Consider the following 27,984-nt stretch of genomic DNA (forward strand, 5'->3'; position numbering starts at 1 on the left):
GATTGTTGTGGAATAGTTACACTCAAATCAAAAAGAAAAATAATGAGCTATATCTACTTAAATGAAAGGATAAGGGTGCCAATCCTAGAATGGTGGGAGCCTTGAGGAAAGTCGAATGAACGACAGATCAGAAGAGCTCAGATAGATCACAACACCCAACAAATTAAAATTAACTGGTACTTTCTTCTGGAAATAAGATTATCATAAATACAGCAGGAGGGCGAGTGGGCGGAATTCAGTCACAGACTATATAATCGCAAACAGAAAATGTAAAGCATCTTGTTCAAGATGCACACGTTCATAGAGGATGTGACAGTCGTTCGGACTCCTATCTACTAATGTTTACATTCGCTATCCAGATAAAACATATAGAGGCATTAATCTGTAGGATGTTGCATACAATATCTACTCACGGTTGTTGAACAACAGAATAACATTTCTAGCTGAAGCATTTCCCCAAGAAGTTCAAAAATTAGGAAAGAACGTTAGGATAGTGGCCTTATTTTTAAAATAAAAAGATTTTGCAAAACTGTGATGATATCGTGACTATGTAAAGAAGTTGGAGTTAGATAAATAAACATGAACATGACAGAAAACACAAGCTGCAGAGATGAGGTTACTGAGGAGAGAGAGAAGGAATCTGCTAGAAGAAATTTAATGAAGAGTGAAGACGTTAGAAATTAGCTGAGTGTAGACTATGAGAAATGAGGAAAAAACCAGGAAAAGGAAGAGGTGGTGTCACCATGTGAACAGAATGTGAGATATCAGACTACCCTAGAAAATCTGAATTGCGTCCGAAAATAAGGTGACACACAGGTTGACCAAGGAAACAACGGACGTAATCCTTGTGAGTAAGGAAGAACCGTTCGCCTAATCTGTGCATGTAAGACAACGACGGCTGCAGGGTAGAAACATGTCATGTCCATAAACCCTCTGAACTGTATGATCTCTTCCAAGTGCAAAGCGGCACAAAGCATCTATAAAGCTAGGAAGGTATCTAGACAAGTGAATAAAAAACCTTTAATTTGAGTCGAAGACTTGCACAGTTGGTGTGTGAATGAAATACCAAAGAAAAGCATGAACTCTGGATCGAGTCCGGCTGAGGGACGAAATTAAAATTTGTCGCAAATATGTTTGTCCCGTTAAACAGCAAAAACATGTGCTCTGTAAAGATCTCAATTGTTCCGTGCTTTGGTGAGGCTAACTTTATGATTTCTTAACATTACTGGTACACTTACATAGTTAGTTGCCTTTTGCCGCGTTCATTTATTTCAGAAAGTAGCGGAAAGAGATTCTTTCATTTTATTGTTTTCGTTTTGTTAAGAATAAATACGGATACATGTCCGACCTGTTGAAATGCTTAAGCAAGAAAAATGAAACCTGACACGGGAATTAGAATCTCGATTTTAACTTTTTAAATAGTTCGGCTTTTAGTCCAAAGATAGTGGCATCATTTCACGATGCACAATAAACTTCCTGGTTTTTCCTCCTATCAGCCAGTTACATTTGCTTTTGACACTAACGGCAAAGATGGACAGTGGCTTTCCTGAACTCTGAAGTATCCAGCTGACGCATAATTGGGCTGAAGTTGTGTATGGACCCTATTATGTATCTAATGCAAAAGGTGATGATTTTAAGACTGACTGCTTTAGAATGTAATTAGTAGACAATTCTCCTGATGGAACGTTGCGCTATCTTCAGCCGAACGCTGGAGTCCCCTTGAGTGTTAAGCATCTGTCGATCCAGATACAACTCTGCAATTCTTGTGGGTATATCTCACTGTTGAACTCTAGTGAAAGTTCCACAGTTACAAAAGTAGGAAATTGGTAGTCAATTAAAATTCGTAAAATTTTTCATTGCTCAGGTATGCTTTAATAATTATGAAAGAACATATATTGTAAACAGATATAAGAACAAATAAATTAAAAGTCTATACATCATAAATAAATAAATAAATACAAATAATACAGCACGTGTCCGTGTAAGTGTCAGTTTTGTAATATATCTCCGTTGTCGTCTTGTTGATGGTGGCTTAGAATTGTTATCGCGATGTGGTCGTTTTCCCTCTCTACCGCTATTTTCTGTCTCCAGTGCATGTTGTCGCAAACGATAGTAGGTAAATAAGTCATTCGTCATTGTGTTCTTATCGTCTCATTATGTAACTGGTCTGCTCTTATTATGTAACTGTCTTAGCGGTATGCGTGTAAATTGTCACAGTAAGGTCATTCATTTACAGTCAGAGTAGTCATAACCGTCTTTCGCGAATAGGTGTATCGGCATGTATAGTCACTGTACTCTGTCAGTCACTGAGTACGTCTACAACAGGCCACTTAATTGTAATGCGTGTTTCTATACGTCAGTACTGAGCGTCGCTGAAAGCCACGAGGGTATTAGCCCTAGAGCTCTGGGTCGTAGTCGCCTACCAGTCGTCTACCAGTTGCCTAGCAGTCGTCTACCGGTCGTCTAGCAGTCGTCTACCAGTCGTATAGCAGTGGTCGAGCAGTCGTCGGTGCTGGGCCAGTGGTCGCTGTCTGCAATCGTTACGTGTTCGTGGTGTCGTTGTTGTGTGCTCGCTGTCGTTATGCCCCACGGGTGTTGTCCACGATGCTGCTGTAGGCCCGGTACGCCATTGGCTGCGCGTCTGAGTTGCTACTGTAGTAAGGGATCCCGCCTGGTACGTAGGAAGAACCACCAGTGGAGTCGTACTCTGTCGCTGACTTGTTGATCGCCTCTGCAAACAGACATAGTACGTGACATGCTGGATGCTACCACTATAATGCTAACTTCATCTAGCCTGAAATACCATATACTACAATATTTTAATATGAAGACTGTGCTACAAGTGAATTTTCAGCAATGATGTTATGTTGAGTATTTACATTTGTTTATGAATAAACCACAATTGAAATGCACCCAAAGTTGTTATTGCAATATTCTTCTTTAACATAGTTTCACCCTCTTTGAAAGTAAAATGGAGATTAATTTTAGCATGGTATCTAGTTTCCACGTTTCACCAGATATCTGAAACAGTACTCTTTTCCACTGATTATTTTAAGGTACCGGCGTACTTTGTTCTTAGAGAAATATTGTTGTTGAAGGATTGGTAACTTTTTCTTTTTGAACTACTAAGAATTTCAGCTTATCCAATTTACAATTAATGTCTATTAAGACAAAATGTTGATAGAATCAAGAACGAAGCTGCAATATCCAAAACGGTACAGCATAAAACTTTGCTCAATAATGACACATATTTGGGCAAAACTGGCGGACTGACAGTAGTGAAAAATTGCAGAGTCGTAACACAAGAACATTGTTTTCGATAAATTGTATCCTTTAGGGCATAGGAAAAAAATTAGAAAATAAAAACACCCCAACCTGTGGTTTTTTGTCTGTGTGAAGGAGATATCGCGTACGGGTTTGTGATTAATTGCAAACAATATGAAAACTACAATTTCAGACAGTGTGGATGATTTTTTATACCAAAAACTTTCTCTTACAAAATGAAAAGTTCCCAACTCGTTTGGTCTTTCTTTGCATTCATTTTCCGAGTTGAAAACAAAAGCACACTCTAGTTTATGCAAAGTATATTGTTATAAACTACATTTGGCATTTTGCTTTCTGGTGCAAATATGAATGAATTTTATATTTCGAATGTTTGTTATTGATAGTCATACTACACACTTGTCATACCGGAAGCTAGAGCACTTCAAAGCTGAATGCTTAGTAAACTGAAATGTATTTGAATACCGTCTTTTTCCTTTCTGGTTACTGTTTCCGCATCTGTGATATTTAAAAGCTTCTTTATGAGGACACAACGGTAACACTGAGCGAAATGAGGAATTATGTTGGGAAATTTAAACTTTCATTTTCGCTAATTACTGTACCAGTAGACTGAAATATTTTTTCTTCCCACTGGACGCATTTTCTGTATTCTCTTTTTGTTTGGTGAACTACAAAATTTATTTGTTAATGTGCTTTATCATTTAAGCAGATATAATTTTTTGATTAGTTGTTCTTCTGTTTTCAGTAAGTTGAAATCATCTGTTAAAACGATTTAGTGCGATATGTTCGATTCCAAAGTTATATTTTATGTCACTCGAGAATGTTCTAGAAGGTTAGAAAAATATTCATCAAACATTCTAAAATAATTGCGAAAGCTCGAGAACGTTATAGAACACCTTACATTTTCTTCCCTTGAAAAATACATTGATGTGGAACCGACAACATGTCCTAGCCCAGAGCCCGATGTGATGCCCGCCTCTTCAGACACTTAAATCCCACATCCACATCAGCTTCTACCGCACAGCCTCTAGAGAGCACAACAGGAGCACCAAGAGCGGCACAAACATAAAATCCTGAGTTTAGCAGTAGCTGCTTTCGAAGGTAATACTTCAAATTCTCCGTAATGAGTTTCATTATTCGTTGAAATAACTTCCTATGTTTCATTGGTTTTCTGGTGGCGCTGATGCATCTCGCAGTTCAGATCTGTGCAGTTCAATAGGAATAGCAAGAAACATTTTCTAATGGAGGCAATAACGCTCACGGGTACGCAATCTGAATATCCCATATTTATTAGTAACCAGCTGATGAACTGTTCACACATGAAACGTTAGTCATAATGTCGTAAATTGGTGGGAAACGCTAGCATCCTATTACTTTTTATTGGGATTTGTATCCTAGATTTACTAACATTTTGTGTGACATGTTGTATTATTAAGCAAGAAAACCTCAGACTGTTGCTGTGGACGCCAATTGGTTGTATCCCGACGCCTAACTTACTAACTTGAGCATGTGTAAAAAATTTTTTGCTCCATACTGATAGCGGCAGCAACCCAGAAGAGATATCCCGCTAAGGATCGTTGGCAAGAGGAAGGGACGATTACCAAATGATATGGATGTTGACTGCTCAGTCGATCAACCAAAATATTGAGAAAATCAAACGAATCCCTGATGGGATAAATCTACTGTAGAACATACGAACTTCTACGACAAACCACTCCATCACCTGCTAACAATTGGCGTTGCAATTATCCGATCCTTAAACTTTTTATACTTAGAAAGAGTACAACGCAATACATTTTCAAACAAGGACTTCGTCTATTGGTCCTTACATCAATTTCATGCTTAAATGATAAATTACTTGAGAGGAATAATTACCCACCAATTCATGGTAGGCGATAATTACCAACACTATTGGATTACCTAAGGTATTCATTGAGCAGATGTTGAGCTTATCTTGTAGAGGGAAGAAATTAGATTCTATGCTCATATCTAAAATGAGAACTAATTAATTTTATATCGTAAATCGGTTCCCCATTAACGCATTAGAATATTTACCGAGTTTTGCTGCCATATGATTATTATAGACCATACTGGACCTGTGCGAGTAGCTGAATTTTAATTATAACCAATCGATAGCTGTGATGGTCTCCTACATCCGAAACAGATACACGCTGGAATAGTAAGAAGAAAACAAGTTATGTTTGAAACGGTAACACAGGAGAGCGTCGTCGGGATGGGCCGCTGCGGGTTCTGGTGGATACTGACCGACGGGGTCGACGCTGAAGCTGCGCCCGTAGGAGGAGTGGCCGTAGCCGTGGCCGTGCTGCACCTCTGAGGAGTGCGTGTGCTCGTGCGAGTAGACGGGCTTGCTGACGATCTCGTAGGTGACGGACTTGCCGCCGCCGCCGCCGGCCAGGCTCTTCAGCCCGACGATGGCGGCCAGCATGAGCGCCAGCAGCGCCGTGATGAGCGCCTTGCCCGCCAGCAGGAAGAGCAGGCCGCCCGCGCCCGCGCCCATCATCGCCTTCATCATCATCATCATCAGCAGCAGCTGGCCGCCGCCGCCCTTCTTGCCGCCCAGGCCGCCACCTCCCTTGCGACCTATCGCAAGGTGCAAATTTGAATCAATGACAATGTTATATTCAAATGACCCTGAACAACACACCTCAAGATTCAACTCATATGCTACGAATCACCGGTATCGATACTCGTGCAGCGCCGTTAGTGGCACTTTTGTTTTGACACACGAGCGGCTACACTGCACAAAGGAAAAAGAGAATGAAAAAAGTTGCACCACCTGCTGAGACAAGCCGTCCCACAAGGGTTGCGACCGGTCCCTGATATCCTGGGTACTGTCACTGAGACTCAACTGACGAAGGAGCTTATCCCACACATGTTGTGTTGGGGGCGGGTCTGAGGACGTTCCTGGCCACTAGAGTACCTCAGCACCACATAAACTGTTTACAGACAATTGTTACGTGTGTGGACGAAGTCGTCCTGTTGAAAACTGGCAGCATAATATAGCCGCATGAGGGGTAACACATTACGACGCAAGATGTCCAAGTCGTACTGTTTTGTGGTCTAGTACAGTTTGATGAGTATTTCAGCATCATTTTCGTGCTGACTGAATAAACACATTACGAAACGTGCTACTATTCGTTGAACCTTCTTTGTCCATTCCGTTATAGCAGTTTGGTAAGTAGAACAAGAACTATGACAAACATTTAGTGGCAGTTCAAAAATTAGCCTAAACTAAAGAAACCACAGGAAACATAAGCCTGTGTGATAAGGAGGAGCCGGCCGTGGTGGCCGAGCGGTTCTAGGCGCTACAGTCTGGAACCGCGCGACCGCTACTGTCGCAGGTTAGAATCCTGCCTCGGGCATGGATGTGTGTGATGTCCTTAGGTTAGTTAGGTTCAAGTAGTTCTAAGTTGTGGGGGACTGATGACCACAGCTGTTAAGTCACATAGTGCTCAGAGACATTTGAACCATTTGATAAGGAGGATATTTGAGTACACAGGTGATGGGGAGGGGAGCAAACTAAAAATGGCCCGGAAAATATTTATGGCACTGACATGGAGTTAATGCTTCTTAATGATAAGATAACTGCTCATTACATAAAATGCTGGAAACCGATTTCTATGCACCAATGGGTTGCTGTCACATGCCTGCATATGTGCATCTCCCGCATGCCGTGACCTGAGTACTTCGCTGTGTCATCGCGTTTGAGTAAGAGGATCAACCAGATGGTTATACCACAAAATGGTGCTCATGATAAAACAAAACGTGTTCGTTGTGAGCGTTGCCCGAAGCACAATTTGTGGAGAATGTTTACTGACTTCTTTGCGTGGGAGTGTTGCGAAACGTCCAGCAAAGTCTACAGTCAAAACTTAGTGGCAAAATGACGTGAAACGGGACCTTTACCAAGTAAAAATCATATCCGAAAAGAGTTCGAACACCAGAAAATATGGCTCAAATGAAATCTGACGAAACCTCAACGACATTTAGCTGTGCAAGTGGGAATTAAGAGATCATGTCGAAACATTATCAGGGAAGGCCTTCGCCGGTAGCCTTACAAATATATTGTTGAGAATACAGACGAACTGTCACGTGTTGTATTCTGCCAGTGGTTTCTGAGTGAAGTGAGTCCTCAGTTTTTCATTTCTTCAGATGGGGTCTGATTCAGTCTGTCAGGGTACGAGAACTAACAGAACAGGCGCCATTATGAATCAGAAAATCGGCGTTACTGCTCTGGAGAGCCGTTGTATAATCTCGGAATGGTGACTGTTACACAGTGTTTGATGTCCGCATCGTAGCACGGTTCTTTCAACAAACTTCAAATGCTAACCGACTTTTCCAGAAACTGTTTAATCCCAAGCAGTGGATTAAGTAACAGTAGCATGGATATTTTCAGCAAGACGTAGCAAGAGTATAGCGCCTTGACAATATTGTCACGAATGCATGAGGTGTTCGGTGAGGAGAGGACAATCAGCAGAGGTAATGCAATCTCCTGGTTACCTTGAGCGCCTGATCTCTCTCCGTGTGATTTTTACCTGTGGGGCAAATAGAAGGGTCAAATTGGCTAAAATAATCCTCACACACTGAAAGAGCTACAGAAGAACACTGAAAATGCTACTCTGATGTGGGTTAGGCATTACACAATCTCACCAATTGTAGTTTCGAAGTTCACAAATTAATCGTCAGTGATTAACCTCTTCCATTCTGTTTTTGTATACCAACATATTGTTCCAAAAAAGATACAGACTCACGACGATTGAGGTAACCTGCAGTATCACTTGTTCAGGTATGACTCAAGGCCGCTTAGCTACCTCTTAATGCGATTTGGTTGTGGATTTTGAATATGACATTACGGTACATGTCGTATGAATTCTTTACCATAACATACAATGACTTAGAACTTCTGGTGCGGTTTCCGTTAAATAAACTAGAGTTTGTAATCCACTAAATACTTGCAACTACGGCTCTTGATCTCTGACTAGAAACTTGGATTCAAAGGAAACATAAAAGAAAGGACAAGGCCTTCCTTATATGTTTAATTCAACGTCTCCAATTGCCTCTACGTCGATGAAAGGTTGACCTTCAACTTACCTTTGCTGTTAAAACGTTGAATTATTACCGAGTAATTCTAGGGTATGACAGACGAATTTAATAAAAACTGAAGGACATCTAAACAAAACGATGTCACTCGAGGTGTCTCTATATCCAGTGATAACGCAGCCATAAAGATCGTTTCTCAGGATTTCGGCATTCGAAAACTTCTGAAAGCTCTTACTGACTTACTGACAGAATTTGTCGCTAACTTACAGCACTGTTTTGCTGGGGTAGGTTTTTAACAGTCTGTTTGTTCAAATTTGTCTGAAAATTCGTCTAAAAACATTCAGGAAAAATGCAAAAAGTGAAAGGCATGCATACAACGTGTGGAACACTTTTAACTTTGTTGCATTTTCAAGGCAGTTTCTAGACACTGCAACTATTTTTTAGTTTCTAGGCATTGCCACCATTACATTTAAAAGATGTTGTGTGCTCGACATAGTTTTTTGTAGTCCTTTAAGTCACTTAACAATATGTATGTGGAGAGTCATCTGATTTTCTATTAGGAGAAAAAAACTGAAAAGTAGAAGAGAAGTGACGGGGGGGATACATCTGCCAGCTTTACGTGGATTGTACAATACCTGTGAGTTGCGTGCTTTGAATCTAAGGCAGAAATGAGGCAGAAACTCGAATTTTTCTGATATGGTGTAACGGCTGAAAGGCGCCACCTGCGATATCTGGAACCGTCTTCGAGTTACGATGCCCATTTTGAAGAAATGATGATTACTCGTCCTGTGGAATATAGGTTCGTTATTTCCCTCGTCATTTTTGTGCCAATGGCTGCGTTGTGGAATGTGTGGCTCGCCGGTGTTGTGCGGGCAGTTGAGGTCGTGATTTCTGACACGTTGAATTAGCTAGCTTCTTGTACTTCCTGCAAATAAATGTGTTTATCATACGCCTAGAGAGATAGTGCTCTTGTCAAGTACTGCAAGCCTATGTTTTGTTTATTTTGCCCTCGCTTATTGGCAGCTGTTTTGTCATTTTTGTTACACGGAAACCGACGTAACTTGTTTTTTTTATATACTGGCAGGCTGCCTTACAAATTTAATGGTTTAGCCTTTCAGATCGGGTATTATTCGAGTCGATTTAAGCTGATGTAACATGTTGCTCTATCTTGTGGCTAATACTAAATTTTTTCAGATTAACATTTCAGTGGTTAATTATGATGTGAAACTAAGAATACTGAAAAGGATTGAGTGTTTAGCGGCCTACATGAGTAATGAAACCAGGTTTAATAGCATCGGTGTCAGTGAATAACTATGGAAGGGAAATGCTGTTCCTAATCATATTACTTTTATGTTATAATACTTTCGTACTCTTGTTGAGATGTTACATTTGCTGTCATTAAGCTGTTTTTTGAAGGTACTCTGATTTTTAAGTATGGTCTTCTCATAATTGCTAACTTCTCAGAAATTGTTAGTCATACTAGCTTTTACAGTGGGTGATGAGTGTTACGTTGTTGTTTGTGAGACGTTTTGGGTATAGCTGGGCCTAAGTTTTTGATTGTTTGATATCAAGTGAATTTCACGTCTGAAAACTGTTTTCCAAATTTATTGTACAAAATATACGTACAAAATTTCACCCTATTTGCAACTCAATAAATCGGACCCAGCGTAAAAGCCTACTGTTCCAGTACCACCACAACTGCAGAAATTCCACATTGCCCATTGATTTCTTCTTCTGTTTCTTGTATTTTTGCCCTGCATCGACGCATTGTCAGCGTGGTTATTTCAGCATTTGGCTTGGTTAATGTAAGGGGTGGCCGATGCCGTCCCTGTCGTCAGTCTCCCCCCACCCCTCACGCCCCCATTCCCGCCATCCCCCACACCCCGCAGGGGCGGAATATGTGACCCTCAACTGTTCGCGTGTACTGTTATTTACATGAAAGTGAGGGAAAAGTTTCAAATTGCGAATCGCGTAACTGAGGAGGGCCTTGGATACCAGCCCAGTATTGCCGGCCGCGGTGGCCGTTCGGTTCTAGCGTTGCAGTCCGGAACCGCGGGGCTGCTACGGTCGCCGGTTCGAATCCTGCCTCGGGCATGGATGTGTGTGATGTCCTTAGGTTAGTTAGGTTTAAGTAGTTCTAAGTTCTAGGGGACTGATGACCAAAGATGTTAAGTCCCATAGTGCTCAGAGCCATTTTTTTTAACCAGCCCAGTAATCATCTAGTGGGATGCGGGAAACCGACTAAAATGCACTTCCAGTCTGGCCAGTGCACCAGTCCTTGCCTGTGAGCCGCCGTGCGGATTCCATCTGGCACTGGCGCATCTCCCCGTTCTTGCAAGCGACGTTCTAACAAGCACGGCTACCCTGCCGAGTTCGGATATATTGTTTGTGTTCACGAAGACTGTTACTTACTGAATAGGCAGCGAAAACAGTAAAAGAAGGCAATGTCATGTCGAAACAGTGTTTATACTTTACACTGAAATTTGGGTCGTGTGCCGTTACTTTAAGTTAAGCATAGGACGCAGTAACAATGTTAAGTAGATCATAAATGTATAACCTCAATAATACATTTTAAAACAAGTTTCTTGATTCACCGTCCAATAACCACTCGTCTTTTACGCAGCGTACTGTTTGTTTGTGATTTTGTGCTGGTGGACTGCAGCTGCAACCAGCTCGCACGAGTGCAGGCCGTGAGATGACTCTGCAGCCTCCAAACGGATGCCATTAGCTGCGAGTGCTTCTTAAAAGATCTTCCTTTAATTGGGATTCTGTCACAGTTGTGCCCCTATACGTGGTGCTCACATGCGTGACGTGTATTTCTGCAAATTGCGTTTGTAGTTACGGAGCATGATAATTAATTATTACTACAGGCCTCCTTTCCAAGTGGGTGAAGTAGTCTGTAACATCATGACTTTGCACTTTCATTGTGCATCCTGTCGGAACAGAAGTGAACTGTACTAGTTCCTGAGAGGACATAGTCTTTTATCTAACTTCACCTCTTCCACAGCCCGCATCTCGTGGTCGTGCGGTAGCGTTCTCGCTTCCCACGCCCGGGTTCCCGGGTTCGATTCCCGGCGGGGTCAGGGATTTTCTCTGCCTCGTGATGGCTGGGTGTTGTGTGCTGTCCTTAGGTTAGTTAGGTTTAAGTAGTTCTAAGTCCTAGGGGACTTATGACCACAGCAGTTGAGTCCCATAGTGCTCAGAGCCATTTGAACCATTTGAACCTCTTCCACAAGTGCAATACTGAAGTAATGCGCTCTTTTCAGATCAAGTCATAAAGGCTGCGTAGACGGAACAAACTGATCGTACTGGTACCCGTTGACAGCCTCAGTAACTGTCATTATCAATTCTGAGGTTTAAATTGAATATCGTATTGCATTTAACAAATTTTGTTGACTTTTGATATCTTCTCACGCTTATTCTTCAGGTAATTCTACTGCGCAGAGAGCGCATTTGATTACTTCTGTCCCTTTGTTCCTATAGATCCCAGATATATTTGAAATGTTCTACGCCCAAGTACTCGTGAATTTCGGTTCCTTTAGCAACATGATTCTCCATATCGGGTTTTGAAGAACAGCTCTCTTCGTGCCTTCAGCGCCAACAAAAGTATTTTTTAATTATTTCTAAACAGCATAGCACTGATTTTTCCACTGCCTCTCATTACTAACCCAGAACTGAAAACGGAGGTTTTTCTCTAATATTTTTCTGTCTCTTATATTACTTATGATGAACCTCTTCCCATTCTGTATTTTCTCTAGTGATTTAGGAATCGCATTATCGTAATGTCTTCTATGTTCGTCTATCCTTCTACGTTTGCCTGTATATCACGCCGTTTGTCAGTTATTTTTGGTACATTGTTGTTTAATTCACTGAAAATTACCGGTTTCGGACAGTGTCACCCATCTGCAGATCATTATCATAGCTGCAGAGTAACGAGTCTTAACGGAAACAGAATGATTTTCATTTTCATATGTTGTTGTTGTTGTGGTCTTCAGTCCTGAGACTGGTTTGATGCAGCTCTCCATGCTACTCTATCCTGTGCAAGTTTCTTCATCTCCCAGTACCTACTCCAGCCTACATCCTTCTGAATCTGCTTAGTGTATTCATCTCTTGGTCTCCCTCTACGATTTTTACCCTCCACGCTGCCCTCCAGTACCAAATTGGTGATCCCTTGATGCCTCAGAACATGTCCTACCAACCGATCCCTTCTTCTAGTCAAGTTGTGCTACAAACTCCTCTTCTCCCCAATTCTATTCACTACCTCCTCATTAGTTATGTGATCTACCCACCTAATCTTCAGCATTCTTCTGTAGCACCACATTTCGAAAGCTTCTATTCTCTTCTTGTCTAAACTATTTATCGTTCATGTTTCAATTCCATACATGGCTACACTCCATACAAATACTTTCAGAAACGACTTCCTGACACTTAAATCAATACTCGATGTTAACAAATTTCTCGTCGTCAGAAACGCTTTCCTTGCCATTGCCAGTCTACATTTTATATCCTCTCTACTTCGACCATCATCAGTTATTTTGCTCCCCAAATAGCAAAACTCCTTTACTACTTTACGTGTCTCATTTCCTAATCTAATTCCCTCAGCATCACCCGACTTACTTCGTTTACATTCCATTATCGTCGTTTTGCTTTTGTTGATGTTCATCTTATATCCTCCTTTCAAGACACTGTCCATTCCATTCAACTGCTCTTCCAAGTCCTTTGCAGTCTCTGACAGAATTACAATGTCATCGGCGAACCTGAACGTTTTTATTTCTTCTCCATGGATTTTGATTCCTACTCCGAACTTTTCTTTTGTTTCCTTTACGGCTTGCCCAATATACAGATTGAATAGCATAGGGGAGAGGTTACAACCCTGTCTCACTCCCTTCCAAACCACTGCTTCCCTTTCATGTCCCTCTACTCTTATAACTGCCATCTGGTTTCTGTACAAATTGTAAATAGCCTTTCGCTTCCCGTATTTTACCCCTGCCACCTTTAGAATTTGAAAGAGAGTATTCCAGTCAACATTGTCAAAAGTCTTCTATAAGTCTACAAATGCTAGAAATGTAGGTTTACCTTTCCTTAATCTTTCTTCCAAGATAAGTCGTAGGGTCAGTATTGCCTCACGTGTTCCAACATTTCTGCGGAATCCAAACTGATATTCACCGAGGTCAGCTTCTACCTGTTTTTCCATTCGTCTGTAAAGTATTCGCGTTAGTATTTTGCAGCTGTGACTTATTAAACTGATAGTTCGGTAATTTTCACATCTGTCAACACCTGCTCTTTTTTTGGATTGGATTTACTATATTCTTCTTGAAGTCTGGGGGAATTTCGCCTGTCTCATACATCTTGCTCACCAGATGGTAGAGTTTTGTTAGGCCTGGCTCTCCCAAGACTGTCAATAGCTCTAATGGAATGTTGTCTACTGCCGGGGCCTTGTTTCGACTTAGGTCTTTGAGTGCTCTGTCAAACTCTTCACGCAGTATCATATCCCCCATTTCATCTTCATCTACCTCCTCTTCCATTCCCATAAAATTGTCCTCAAGAACATCGCCCCTGTATAGACCCTTTATATCTATCTTACCCCTCGTGAGATAAGCCTCTGAATCCTTACATTTGTCCTCTAGCCATCCCTTCTTAGCCGTTTTGCTCTTCCTGTCGATCTTATTTTTGAGACGTTTGTATTCCTTTTTGCCTGCTTCACTTACTGCATTTTTGTTTTTTCTCCTTTCATCGATTAAATTCAGTATCTCTTCTGTTATCCAAAGATTTCTACTAGCCCTCATCTTTTTACCTACTTGATCCTCTGCTACCTTCACTACTTCATTCCTCAAAGCTACCCATTCTTCTTCTACTGTATTTATTTCCCCCATGCCTGTCAATTGTTCGCTTATGCTCTCCCTGAAACTCTGTACAACCTCTGGTTCTTTCAGTTTATCCAGGTCCCATCTCCTTAAATTCCGACCTTTTTGCAGTTTCTTCAGTTTTAATCTACAGTTCATAACTAATAGATTGTGGTCAGAGTCCACATCTGCCCCTGAAAATGTCTTACAGTTTAAAATCTGGTTCCTAAATCTCTGTCTTACCATTATATAACCTATCTGAAACCTTTTAGTATCTCCAGGATTCTTCCATGTGTACAACCTTCTTTCATGATTCTTGAACCAAGTGTTAGCTATGATTAAGTTATGCTCTGTGCAAAATTCTACCAGGCGACTTCCTCTTTCGTTTCTTAGCCCCAATGCATATTCACCTACTACGTTTCCTTCTCTTCCTTTTCATACTGTCGAATTCCAGTCACCCACGACTATTAAATTTTCGTCTCCCTTCACTACCTGAATAATTTCTTTTATCTCATCATACATTTCATCAGTTTCTTCATCACCTGCAGAGCTAGTTGGCATATAAACTTGTACTACCGTAGTAGGCATGGGTTTCGTGTCTATCTTGGCCACAATAATGCGTTCACTATGCTGTTTGTAGTAGCTTACCCGCACTCCTATTTTTTTTAAATTATTAAACCAACTCCTGCATTACCCCTATTTGATTTTGTATTTAAAACCCTGTATTGACCTGACCAAAAGTCTTGTTCCTCCTGCCACCGACCGAGCGAGGTGGCGTAGTGGTTAAACACTGGACTCGCATTCGGGAGGACGACGGTTCAATCCCACGTCCAGCCATCCTGATTTAGGTTTTCCGTGATTTCCCTAAATCGCTCCAGGCAAATGCTGGGATGGTTCCTTTGAAAGGGCACGGCCGACTTCCTTCCCAGTCCTTCCCTAATCCGATGAGACCGATGACCTCGCTGTCTGGTCTCCTTCCCAAACAACCCAACCCCCCCCCCCCTCCTGCCAGCGAACTTCACTAATTCCCACTATATCTAACTTTAACCTATCCATTTCCCTTTTTAAATTTTCTAACCTACCTGCCCGATTAAGGGACCTGACATTCCACGCTCCGATTCGCGATTCGTAGAACGCCAGTTTTCTTTCTCTTGATAACGACGTCCTCCTGAGTAGTCTCCGCTCGGAGATCCGAATGGGGGACTATTTTACCTCCGGAATATTTTACCCAAGAGGACGCCATCATCATTTAATCATACAGTAAAGCTGCATGCCCTCGGGAAAAAATTAGGGCTGTAGTTTCCCTTTGCTTTCAGCCGTTCGTAGTACCACAACAGCAAGGCAGTTTTGGTTAGTGTTGCAGGGCCAGATCAGTCAATCATCCAGACTGTTTCCCCTGCAACTACTGAAAAGGCTGCTGCCCCTCTTCAGGAACCACACGTTTGCCTGGCCTCTCAACAGATACCCCTCCGTTGTGGTTGTACCTACGGTACGGCTATCTGTATCGTTGAGGCACACAAGCCTCCCCACCAACGGCAAGGTCCATGGTTCATTGGGGGGGGGGGGGACATTTTCATATACTGTAGCATAATATAAAGCGGAATAGTATGTCAGTGGAACTAACAGTGCTCTTTAAGACCGGTTACTTTGTAGCTACGATAGTGATTTGTAGTTTGCAGACACTTTCCCGAAAGTGAAAGAGCTATCGACAGACGGCAAACATGCGAACTATCTAGAAATAGTGATCGCGGATCACTTCATGGTGACAAGTATGTCAATTATGACAGAAGGTGTTACAGTTAATATTGTTCAGCACCGGCGATTAACGAAAGGAATAAAAATGTTTGCAAACCGTTGTACTGCAATATAAATCTAGCACCAGTTTTACTAATACAAGAACATAACTTACAGTTCTGCTTAAGTTCAGGAATACCATGCAAGTTAAGCGAATTAATATGTTGTCAGTTTCTTTCAGGTCTGGTACTTGTACTTCTCTAATCTGTCAATATCATTTTCTTTTCAAGGGGGTCACAGCCTCGATAAATCTGGAGAAGGATGTCATTCCACCAGGCTACATTTACTTTGTATTATTGTGAAGAAACAAGCAGTATTGGCTACAGTGTTAAAATATTTTGTTATTTTCCAATGACGCGTACCGCATTTATTAAGGCATCTTCGCAGCGGCAGATATTTCGCAGCGATGGGTATATGGGATATCATGTATAAAATATCCCAGAAAGTAAATGCCCCTTGTCAGAGATTTAAAAACTCTGTGCAGTGTCCTTATAAGGACATGTGGCGCAGTCAAATGCAAATCAAATGGGATATGGCCTGTAAGTGATCTTTGCATCTTTCTCGTAGTTACAGAGTAGCCAGTCTTGATGGAAGTAGGAGTTCCACTTTTATATATTGTAGCATAATATAGAACAGTATAGTATGATAGTGGAGCTGATAGAACTCGTTAAGAGCGATCGCTTTGTAGCTACGAGACTACATCATGATAGAAAAATTTGCTACAGGTCTATACCAACTGGTGGTTTGGACTGAGCTACATGCCATTATGTTTTTTAAATCTTTGAGAAGGGCGTTTGCCTGCTGGCATATTTTAGGCATGGTATCCCATGTATCCATCGCTACCAAATATCATAAAATCCGAAGATCGTCTAAATGAAGGTGGAATCCGTAATTGGGAAATAATGAGAAATGTTAACACTGCAACCAAGACTGTTTGTTTCTTCATATTAAACATACTGATTACTGTACAAACCCCGTCATGAACTGGAAAATGTTTTGTTTTATTAATTTAACAACAAAAGGTAGCGGAATATACTTTTGTTCAGATTTATTTATTTTTGAAGATGGAGGATTCATTAAAATGTTTGTTTAAAAAAGTAGATTCTTACTGTGAAAAAACTCGTGTTACAGTCCCTTCAGGTGAGTGTGATATTTCATATGCTAGTGCGTAAATTTACTGTTACAGTTCTGAGCCGGCATCCTGCACTTATTGGCACTATATATTTCACGAAACCTAGCGAATGGTTTTAAAGACATCAGACTGTATAAAAAGTGAAAATATCTATAATTCCTCCCTGGCAGCAATTCAATAATTCAATGACAATATAATTGATGAAGACCCACACACCATTTTATATAAAAGTGATGGAGCTCATTATAAATGCATTCCAGATCGCTGAAAATATTTGTAGTTTTTATCCTGTGAACATATAGGATGAATTTAATACTAAAACCACTCAAAAAACTAGTCCATAGAAGAAATACCGCAGATTCATGCCTACATTCCTCAAGATTTCTACGTCAATTTAAATCCTCTGGATAATTAGGCCGTCTCGACTACCTCTTCTTCTAGTAACGCCGTTTTGACCCTCTGGTGGGATTGAAGGGCATGAATGGCAGTACTGACGGTCAGACCCTCTGGTTCTCTGAAAGCTAAGGTAGGCGTTCGAAATAGAAAAAAGTATTTCAACTTGACACAGAACTAATGGGATGACATTCTAGTCCTCCAGCCAAAAGAAAGTCCTTAATAAGTCCGGTGTTGGACACGTTTCTTCCGCAGAACAATTACATGCTCTGAGCACTGAGTTACGGAGACACGTGAATAATCTAGTGGATGTCTGAACCTACGTGGGGCTGTCCGCAGACGATACAGTTGTGTAGACGGAGCGTGAAACGCAAGAAGACTAACGAAAAGCTGGAAGTCCTACGGCGGTTCTGTGATAAGGACAGGCAGCATAATTTCATGTAACGTTTTGCACAGGTACATCCGAAGAGACCCATTACTTTTCGACGTTTATTTTGAGACAAACAAGTTGCAACAGTAAAATTCAAAAGATAGAGAGGAGTAAACGTCTGGAGAGACCTAAATTGGAAATACCACTTGATAGTGATTAGAGCAAAAGCTGATGGTTGGCTGGGATTCGTTGGGATTATGTTAAGGAAATGTAATTCACCTACGAAAGAAATGGTTTATAAAACACATTTGCAACACCGTTGACACGTATCAGGCTGGATAAGGAGAACAGATCAGATCAATCGAAGAGCGGCACGTTTTGTCATGGGACAGTCCAGCAAGTAATAATCATCCATCAATAGTCTGGCAACGTATTACTTCCTCTCACATATTTATCACGAAATGGCCACTACAAGGAAATCAGAGAACTCAGAGCTCAAAGGGAAACTTAGCGATTCCATTTTCCCACGCACCACTGGCAAATGGAGCAGAGAAGATAAACTGGTAATGGTACTAGAAGTGCCCTGCCCTATTCTCCGTAAGGTGTCTTGCATGGTAATAAATGCCTCGTGATAATATTTGTGTCATTAGCCTTCCTAACGTTCCGTCCAGACCATGGGAATATATCTCGAGGGAGACGTCAGCCATCCACGTCCAAATAATAAGCTAACCAATTCACTATCTGTCATGTATCTACTTCAAACTGCCTCCCGCCAGAAGCTACCATTGAAAGAGGACATAACAGGCGTACACAAACCCCTTTAGAAATGAACCGGACGAGTGCGAGTAGGACTCGGGCTCTGGAAGTTCCATACAAACTTAATTACGTATATAGACAACAATAATAGCAATTTCGTGGGCTCAATTGCCTCGTACTGCCTTTCTATTAGTTGACACTCCTGCGACATGCGTGTACCTAACCTACCACAAATACCGAAAAGGTGAAAGGAAGCTACTGTTTAACTTGGAATCTGACCTATGTGTTGTTTCTGGTGGCTCCTCACATCGTTTGATGTTGAAGGCAGGGTGACATGAGGACTCAAAAATCCGTGGTCAGAGCGAGATTCGATCCTGCGACCTTTCGCTTTTCTAGGCATTTGCTTTCCTATTAGACGACGAGAACCAGCATGCACGTACATCATGCGTTTCTAGGTTTTGATGGGCGAGTTTATCGAAATGTGTGGCATAAATGACCCTATCTTTTGACTGCATTGAATTACACGCTTAAATTTTTTATTTCAGCAGCGGACTGTACACGTTAATACTTGACATGAATTTCTACTCAATAAATGCAACCGTTCCTGAGAAAAAGGAGTTTTAACAGACGGATGTACAGGCAGACACTCGAACAACAAAACGACGCTATGAGTATATCGTTTTCACTGATCGAGGTACGGAATCCGCAAAACGATTTTGATACCAACCTGAAGAAAGGCGAAAAATGTAATGTGTACTGACTGCTAGCAAATTAACGCAGAATAATATGTCGTTAAAGTGAAGAAAACAGCATTACAATTTCCACCATAAATTTTGTACTCTTTATCAAGTAGCAGGTCTCGATGTTAGATCATCCTCAGGCCCCTTGACAAGAGTAGAGATCTGAGGACACCGGTTATCTTATTACGGGTCCTACAATGACAACATACAAGCGGATTATATCCGATCTCTTTTTCTTAAGGGGCATGATGACATGTAACATGTAACATAGAAACCGATGGCTTAAAAAAGCGTTCAAAATTTACGGGTGAAGGTGCACTGCTGTTTATTTCAAACTGACCAGCCGACATCCAGCCATCTTCTACAAAGACAGGCATACTAAGCATTATCGTAAAATCACATTCAAGAGTATTTCGCCATTCACTGTGAAACTAATGTGCAACCCCGCCCTCGTTTCTACCCCGGCTCCTGGGTACGCTGTTAGAGGCAATGATGCAACATCTACATCTATGTACATCACACTCCGCAAGCAATCCAACGGCCTGTGGTGGAGGGTACCTCTGATACCACTGACTGATCCACCCTATCCTATTCAGTCGTCAATGGCGCGTGGAAAGAATGATTGTTGGCAGGCCCCTTCATTGGCTCCATGTCTCGAATTTTCTCGTTGTGGCCATTCCGTGAGATGTATATGGGAGGAAGTAAAGTTGTTCGACTCTTCACGGAAAATGCTCGCCCTCCGTGATGCACAACGCCTCTCTTGTAACGTCTGCCTGTGGAGTTTGTTGAACATTTCGATAACGCTCTCGCACAGCCTACACGATTCCGTGGCGAGACGAATGGCTATTTGTCGGATCTTCTCTATCTCTTCTATCAACCATACGTGGTAAGTATCCCACATTGATGAACAATACTAAGGTCGAACATGCGCCTTATAAACAATTTCGTCCGTGGAAGAGTTACCTCTCCTTAGGATTCTTCCTGTGAGTCTCAGCGTTCCACCTGCTTTTCCTGATTTTCGCAGTGCCGAAGGCGTGTTCGCGATACTGACCTGTCTCCTGAGAACCCTCGGCGGCGGGTAGGCCGAACACCTCGTGGCTGAGCTGGCGAGCCGCCGCCAGGCTGTCGGCGTCCAGGAGCTTGACGCTGATGGCGTGCGTCTGCAGGTAGCGGGCGACGCGGCGCGCCAGGTAGGCGTCGACGCGAGCCTCCGAGTCGTGCGGGAAGTCCCTGGCGACGGATGCCACCAGGTCTGGGGTGGAGGTCGTGCCCTCAGCTGCCGCGCCGTCCCCATCGGATCCGTTAGTGCGCACCACGGACACGCCGGGCATCAGCTGGTACTCCCTGGCAGAGGACATGCGCTCCACCAGAGCTGCCACGTCCAACTTGAGGCACGTCAGAGTGAAGCGCTGCGCTCCGGTGCATCCCTTGTTGATAGCCTTGCGGGGAGTGGACGGCGCCGCTGATAGGGTGTCATCGCCGGAGGGAATCTGGTTGACGGACGAGTGCGGGAACTGTCGGGCGTGTCTGGGGAGTAGCAGTGAAGCGACGGTAGCAGCGGCGGCTGGAGTCGCCACGCTAGACGGAGAGGTAGCTGCGGTGCTGCCGGCGACATCGGCACGTAGCGCCGGGGACAGTAACACCAGGAGTAACCACACAGGTCGTCGCAACGCGCTGTTGGTACCTTCCATTGATTTACTTACACAAGACGGTTAAATTCACTGTTTAACGAACACTGTTGCTCCCTTCACTAGACGGAACGACAAGACACAGCTGTATGTTATCAGCGCCGCTGGGTCCTTAATGCGAGAGGCCGTCCGTTCTCAGTGGAGAAGGACGGTGCACTGCGATGTTCGGTGGTCGGCACCTGCTCTTTTGTACCCCTCGCGCCGATTCACTGCCAACGGCGTGGCTCGCGTACAAGAACTCTGTTCCTGTTGGGAGAGGGGGCGGGGAAAGGTAACAAAAAGGACAATAATAAAGTGACGCTAGTCAGTCTGCATTATTATCTGGGGCACGCGAAATAGAGTACCGTGAGTTGGCATCTTGCGCAAAGTAAAAGGCAAGACTCTTCGCAGCGGAGGAGGTGGACTCTGAAGCTATGGTCTCAGTGGTAGGGGGAGAGAGAAAGAGAGAGAGAGAGAGAGGGGCTCGTTGCCGCGTCCATACAATAGGCGGCGGCGCGAGGTGAAAAACCTTCGTCTAGGCGACTGCTGCTGCTGGCGTCGGCGGTCATTAGGCGGCAAACGGCGAGAGGGGCTGACCGGCTACTGCCCGTCACAGCTCTTAGTGGAGCATGACTGCGGCGCAAGAAAGAAAGGGCTGGCGAAAATAACCCGGAGCCTTTCACGGCCGCCCCGCCGCCGTTTGTCACTGCCCCCTCCCCGCTCCCTTCCCCCACAATACTGTCGCTGTCTTTGGCGGAATGGCAGAATCAGAATGTTGGTGAAGATTGTCGCCAATTAGCGGCTGCTCTTCTGTCACCGAAATACATCATTTCACCTTCATTGGACATTCACTTTAGGATGCAACCAGACAATGGAGTGGCTGAAAGTATCAAATAAGGCCTATAAAACGTCAAACGATAAGTTATTATACATAGGCAACAAGCAGACTTATTAATGAAGAGATTAGATGTTTCTGCCATCTTACTCTGCACAAACGCGTGAGACACAATACAGTCTGTAAAATGTAAACACTTGAGGTTACAGTCGTCTCAATCTCAATAAATCAATCGAACTAGTTGCGTGCTCCCCTGGAAACATTTCCATCGAAGATATCCTACGTATCTTGGGGAACTAGACCAATTGAAGCGATTGTCAAAACAGACCACCCGGCGGTGGTTACAACTGTCGGTAACTCGAATTACTTTGTCATTTGTTTCGCTAATTGTTTAGTCATTTAATTTCTTGAGAAATTTCTTCGTTTACTCATCGTCATTATGTATCAAAATACATAAATCAGTTGAAAAAGTGGCTTCAACGAAGGACATTTGCTTTGGTGGTCGCAGAAAGAGACAGATTCTTGAGGTCGCATAATACGGACTGAAAAAGAAAGGACACCGCGAAAACGTTTGGGATCCCTCCATCGACGTTGTTGACCACCCCGAAGCAGAAATACTGTATTGCTGAAAAGTGATCATACAAAGGGAGGAAGCGTATACGATGAGTTCTCACGCCTTCTGTAATATTTATTGAAATTGGTTAGTCAACCTAGCGGGAAAAATCTGTCGATGGTTATATGCTTACTTTTATACGTTTTGTCAAAAAGAAATTGTGACTGTGATAATGGATGACTCTGAAAATAGTCCTACGCCCAACGTAAGTTTTTGCAACGATGACCATGACTGATAACAAATGGAAGAACGATTTCGAACTGTTTCATCAAGAAACCACAGAATCAGCAGCAACAATATTAGTGCGAAGAAATAGATTCGGACCTATTTTATGACTCGATGATGATCTCGTATGTCTTGACAAGCAAGTTTGTGGTGCCTTGACTGAAATTTTGCATGTTTGTGAAAAGAACGAAGACGAAACAAAAGAGGATATACGGTATACCCTTTGAACGAAAGTAGGCGACGGTCTATTCCAGCTTTGGTCGCAGTAGTGCACCTGAACAAGGACGTCGCAGAAGCAGGGACAGATCTCTGATTTCACTGAAAATTGAAACTGAACCTTTCTCGTGTATTTTAGTAAATCTGTAGATATCATTAGTCAAAAATGGTTAGATAAAAGTTATTGAATCATATAAAAATCTAAATTCTTTTCATTGCTATCTAAATGCCACTTCATGCGTCCCTTTGCAAACAAATACTAACTAAACTAATGTATTTGCATTTTTTGGTTAAACTCTGATTTTTACTTCCTCCTGATGAGGCCTCGCTCATTTGAACTCTGGTTAACTTGATCTCTGAATTATTCTGAACTTTTCTGAGGTCTCGTGAACTTCGAACTATCGAGAGTCGGCTGTATTTCCATACACCAGAGTCATTAAAATTCATATCATTTCCACAGCCATAGTACACGGAGGTCAAGGAATCAGTGGAAATAGCTCCTCGACGCAAATTAAACGAGGCTGGTCGCCTTACTAAGGAAGTGTTCGTTGTGGTATAATAGCGCGCAAGTACTTTTCTGCATTTAACTGTGTTTTATGCAGACACATTTTGGCAAAATCGAGCTTCTCAGTGACAATTGAGGACCATATCACCAGAAACCACTTGTTCCACGGCTGAAAAGTAAGTGCTTCCAGACTTTACTTGAAACTGCACGTAGGCATCTTGTTGGTCGTGGAGCCACTGCCTATAGGTTGGTACGGACGCAGATAGATTGCTGTTTAACAACAGTACAATCTGCGAACTTTTGAATACACAACGTCGATGTTTCCTTTGTTTGAGACTTCGAATAAACTTTCGGGCATTCCAGATCGGAACTAATATACTGGGTGATACAGTGATGCTGTTATAAACTTTCACGGATGATGGAGTAGGCGAAATGTATCAATCTGAAGGGACCTGGTCTGGAAAAACGGGTCGAAAGTTACAAGCGAAAATAATTATAATACCTCTGGCAGTGACCCTCTTCTGCTTCAAGCTCTTTGCTTTTCATATTTTTGGAGGAGGTAGTCAGGACCAAAACAAGAAAAAAATTGTCCAGTAAACATGGGCCCCAAACTGCATACCTTAAGAACTATGAGCACTTGTTCACCTTTGCTACTGTGTAATACGTATTTTCTCTTGAACGAGTGCTCATGACTCTTAAAGTGAACATTTTAGAGCCCATCTTTAAGCCCATCTTTACTGGACAATTATATCTTGTTTTGGTTCATACTGCCTCGTCCAAAATATGGAGAGCAAAGTGCCTGTGACAGAAGAGATCCACTGCGAGAGGTATTAGAACAGCTCTGGCTAATAACTTTCGAGTCAGGACTAGGATCTCTTACCTCAGAGTGATACATTTACCCTTCTCCAATATCCCTGAAAGTTTGTAACACCATCAAGCAATCACATCGTACAAGGACAAATAATTCTTTAGTACAGTGACGAGTTTTTCTGTTACGTTTGCATGCGCGAGTTTGAATGTATGTATGTGTGTGTGTGTGTGTGTGTGTGTGTGTGTGTGTGTGTGTGTGTGTGTGTGTGTCCAGGCATTATCAGACACCCTACGTAACGGAGATGAAAGTTTATAGGTAGGTAATTAATTAAATTTCCTTTTTTTATTTCCTCTTAAAGAAGTTTCTGCTGAAATGCTCTGGTGCTCGCCTTTCTCATGCCTGCCAAAAGCAATACAGCTGCTAGCCGATTGGCAATTGCTACCGTCGTTCAGCTTCTATCTAGTGGATCTGTTCTTCTTTGTATTAGATATTTGTGGAATTTCGTTTCTAATATAGGTCTTATAAAGACACTAAAGTTTTTCTATGACCGTGGTGCTGTAGTTGCAGCTACGAATGTATGCTTGATTCTTAAATATTACTCCATACTTTTGAGTCACATGTTCTCTCCATCTCACAGAATATTTATGTATGAACTGCACTAAGAAAAGGTCTCCGACTCGCATTACTTAATGGTTGTAAAGTAATAAGCAGTATCGGATAGTAAATGTATGGCGTTCCTTGCTACATGCTCGAAAATTGATCCGAAGATGTGGAATGTTGATATTTTTTAAAACCTGTTTATTTGCAATGTGGGTTCACACAAAATATTTTGTTTTGTACCTTTAATGTTTTTGTTTGTCACGTTTCGCAGAACTGCACGAATATGACTGCAGTATATTAACAACTGCATCAGATTTTTCATAACGATTTTGTACGTTGATTTATTATAGTTATCGGCGATATTTCCGATGCCACTTCATCTATAAGCTCTTTATTTTCACTGCTCTCTATAAGATCCTACACGCAGGTTAAAAGGACGCGACAGTGTCTGTGTTACATTACAATTTGTTGAAATACTAAGCACAAAGTAACTTCTTGTAATATACTGTAGTATAGTGGGAGGAGAACTTCTGAGATACGCTTGTTTGCCGTTTTACCAGTGGAATTACAGAAGTTGCCTAAATAAATATGTTTTAGAAGAACTAATAATGCGACGATGTGAGTAAACGTTTAATAAAATAAATGCTGCACGCCACTACAAAACTATAAATATTCTGCTTTCTATTCAGTTTAGTCACACTTCGTCCTCTAAGTTTCCGATCCAGTTCTCACGAAGGACAAGGCCATAAGAAAAGTACGCCGTTCTTGTAACCAATGCTTTCACTGCCACGCTTACCTGAGCATCGTCGCAGAACGTGCCCAGTAAAAATCTGTCCCTTTTCCCACAGGAGACAGTGAAACACAAATAGTAGGTTAAGTCACAGAATTCCGTGGAGATGCAGCTTTCGAAAGGAATGAGAAACACTTACATGATTACGCTTTGCGCTAAAAACTCGTAATAGGTGGCATACATACCGTGAGCGCGTGAAATATTGGGGCATCTACATATTTCAACTTTCGAGAAATCCGATAACTCCGCTGCCTACTATAGATAATGTAGTGCCGAGTTTGTATTTGCGTATGTCAAAACCATTCTTTTCTGGTAAGTAAACACCTAATCACCTCGAATTTTTAGCCTTCCTTGTATATTAGTACTGCATAAGGAATTTATGCCAATGCAGAATTGAGCTTCGAAGCGCCTTTGTACCAGGATATTTTTGTTAGCATCCGATATATTCGAGTCATGTTCGTGCAAGTACATGACAACATAAGAGGTATGGCTATAGCATAACGCAACTGATCCTGTCACATAGTAAATACGTATGTGCCAAAGATGAACGACCAATAGCTGTGAAACGTGAAGCGTTTTCAGTCGAATGCGCCATGTTGAATGCGACGTCCCTGGGATGTACAAAGAAATCAGTGTACCCGTGGCTTTTCTTTGTGCAAGAGCTGTTATTTTGTTTTCAGGAAAAATGTTCAGTTAACAATAGAGTTACAAAATGAAGTGAAGTTTCACGTGAATCTTGGGAAAACTGCTATTAAAATCTAACTATTACTAAAAGAAGTCTACTTTTCTTTATCACGTACGTGAGTTTTAGAGTCGTTCAAGAGTTTCCAAGATGATAAAGAGGACGCTGACAACGACTCATGCCTGGGACGCCCCTCAGCATAAAAAACGAATGAAAGTAGGTAATCTGATTCGATCTGATCGTCGTCTAAGTTTGGAATGATTGCTGAAACTCTAGGAACTGACAAAAGAATGCGTAAAGCAAATTTTACGCAGCCAGTTCAACATGAGAAAAGCCTGTGAGAAACGCGGCGCAATTCTCACGCTCGAACCAAAAGAAGTTTGTGAAACTGTTTGTACTGACACTTTGAAGACCAATGAATATGATCCTGGTTTCTTGCATAGAGCTAAAAAATCTGATGAATCTTTGGTTTTCACTTATGAACCAGATACTAAACGACAATCGATAAACTGGAATGCACCCAACTTCACCGAGAGCTAAAACCGGTCGAATGAGTAAATCAAGCTTCCAACCGTTCAAGACTGTGTATTTTCAATGGGTTCCCGAAGGACAAACTGTTAATCAACATTATAGGATTTATATTCTTGCTCAACTTCGTGAGAAACTAAGAAAAAACCGACCCGAATTGTGGAAGAATCCGTCATGGATTCTGCATCAAAACAACGAACCGGCTCATATGAGATTGCGTATTAAGAGGTTTCTAACGAAGTAGAGCATCCCAGTGTCAGACCACCACGAGACTTATCCATTGCCCAAGGTCAAATCTGCATTAAAAGGGAAAAGATTTCAGTTCGTGGTGGCAGCGAAAGAAAAAGCATCATGTGTCATCAACGATAGATTTCCACGCTGTTTCCATCAACGGAAAATTCGCATGGAGCCTTGTAAGGATAGAGGAGGGCACTGTATTGAGGGCGACAATAACTAAATATTTATGTTTCTGAAATGAAATATTTAATAGCAATATTCCCTTTTATTATATAGCTACACCTCGTAAAAAGTTAATTGGATAGTTCTCGTTAAGTCTCCTAACAGATAGCGCACTTGAAATTGACCACTGACATAAATTTTATTTTGCTCGTCAAATAGGTCTTATCTTCAATTTTTCGTATTTAATATGAACAATTAAAGTAACACGATATAAAATCTACATTTTACGTCCTTTATAACAATGTGAATGGTCTCGTACAGAATCTCGAGAGAGGGGAAAAGTGAACCCCATTTCGTTTTACTATTACACTAGAAGTTCCAAGATGCCGAATAGTGTCAATAAAATAATGTCCCTACGATTGTATCTGGGTTGAAGGACCACTTTGGGGTACTAGGTACGATCTGATAATGTCGAGTATTTCCGGATCGTACTATGATTATACATGATTTTAAATTACCGACTATAGACTGGATCTTCACATAATTAGAGTCGATGACAAGTTGAGTCAAGTCTGTGATGTATTGAATATTTTATCCGAAACCTACCTCTGTAACCTAGCTAGAGAAATCAATGGCTGCAATATTTAAAGGAATATTGAGTAAGGTAGGAAATATTTCTGTTTAACACGAAGCATATATGAAATTATCTGAACACACTTACCAAATACACTCCTGGAAATTGAAA

General features: G+C 41.9%; 1 protein-coding gene across 1 annotated transcript; it reads right to left on the minus strand.

Moving 5' to 3' along the window:
- Window positions 1-1,863: 1,863 nt before the first annotated feature.
- Window positions 1,864-21,240, minus strand: LOC126473814 (uncharacterized). Its single transcript, XM_050101123.1, has 3 exons — window positions 20,420-21,240; window positions 5,548-5,883; window positions 1,864-2,731 (listed from the first exon to the last, which is right to left on the minus strand). The coding sequence occupies exons 1-3, from the start codon at window positions 21,057-21,059 to the stop codon at window positions 2,580-2,582; spliced, it is 1,128 nt and encodes a 375-aa protein (XP_049957080.1). The 5' UTR covers window positions 21,060-21,240; the 3' UTR covers window positions 1,864-2,579.
- Window positions 21,241-27,984: the final 6,744 nt, after the last annotated feature.

Source organism: Schistocerca serialis, chromosome 4 (assembly GCF_023864345.2).
Source record: "Schistocerca serialis cubense isolate TAMUIC-IGC-003099 chromosome 4, iqSchSeri2.2, whole genome shotgun sequence".
Taxonomy (NCBI): Eukaryota; Metazoa; Arthropoda; class Insecta; order Orthoptera; family Acrididae; genus Schistocerca; species Schistocerca serialis.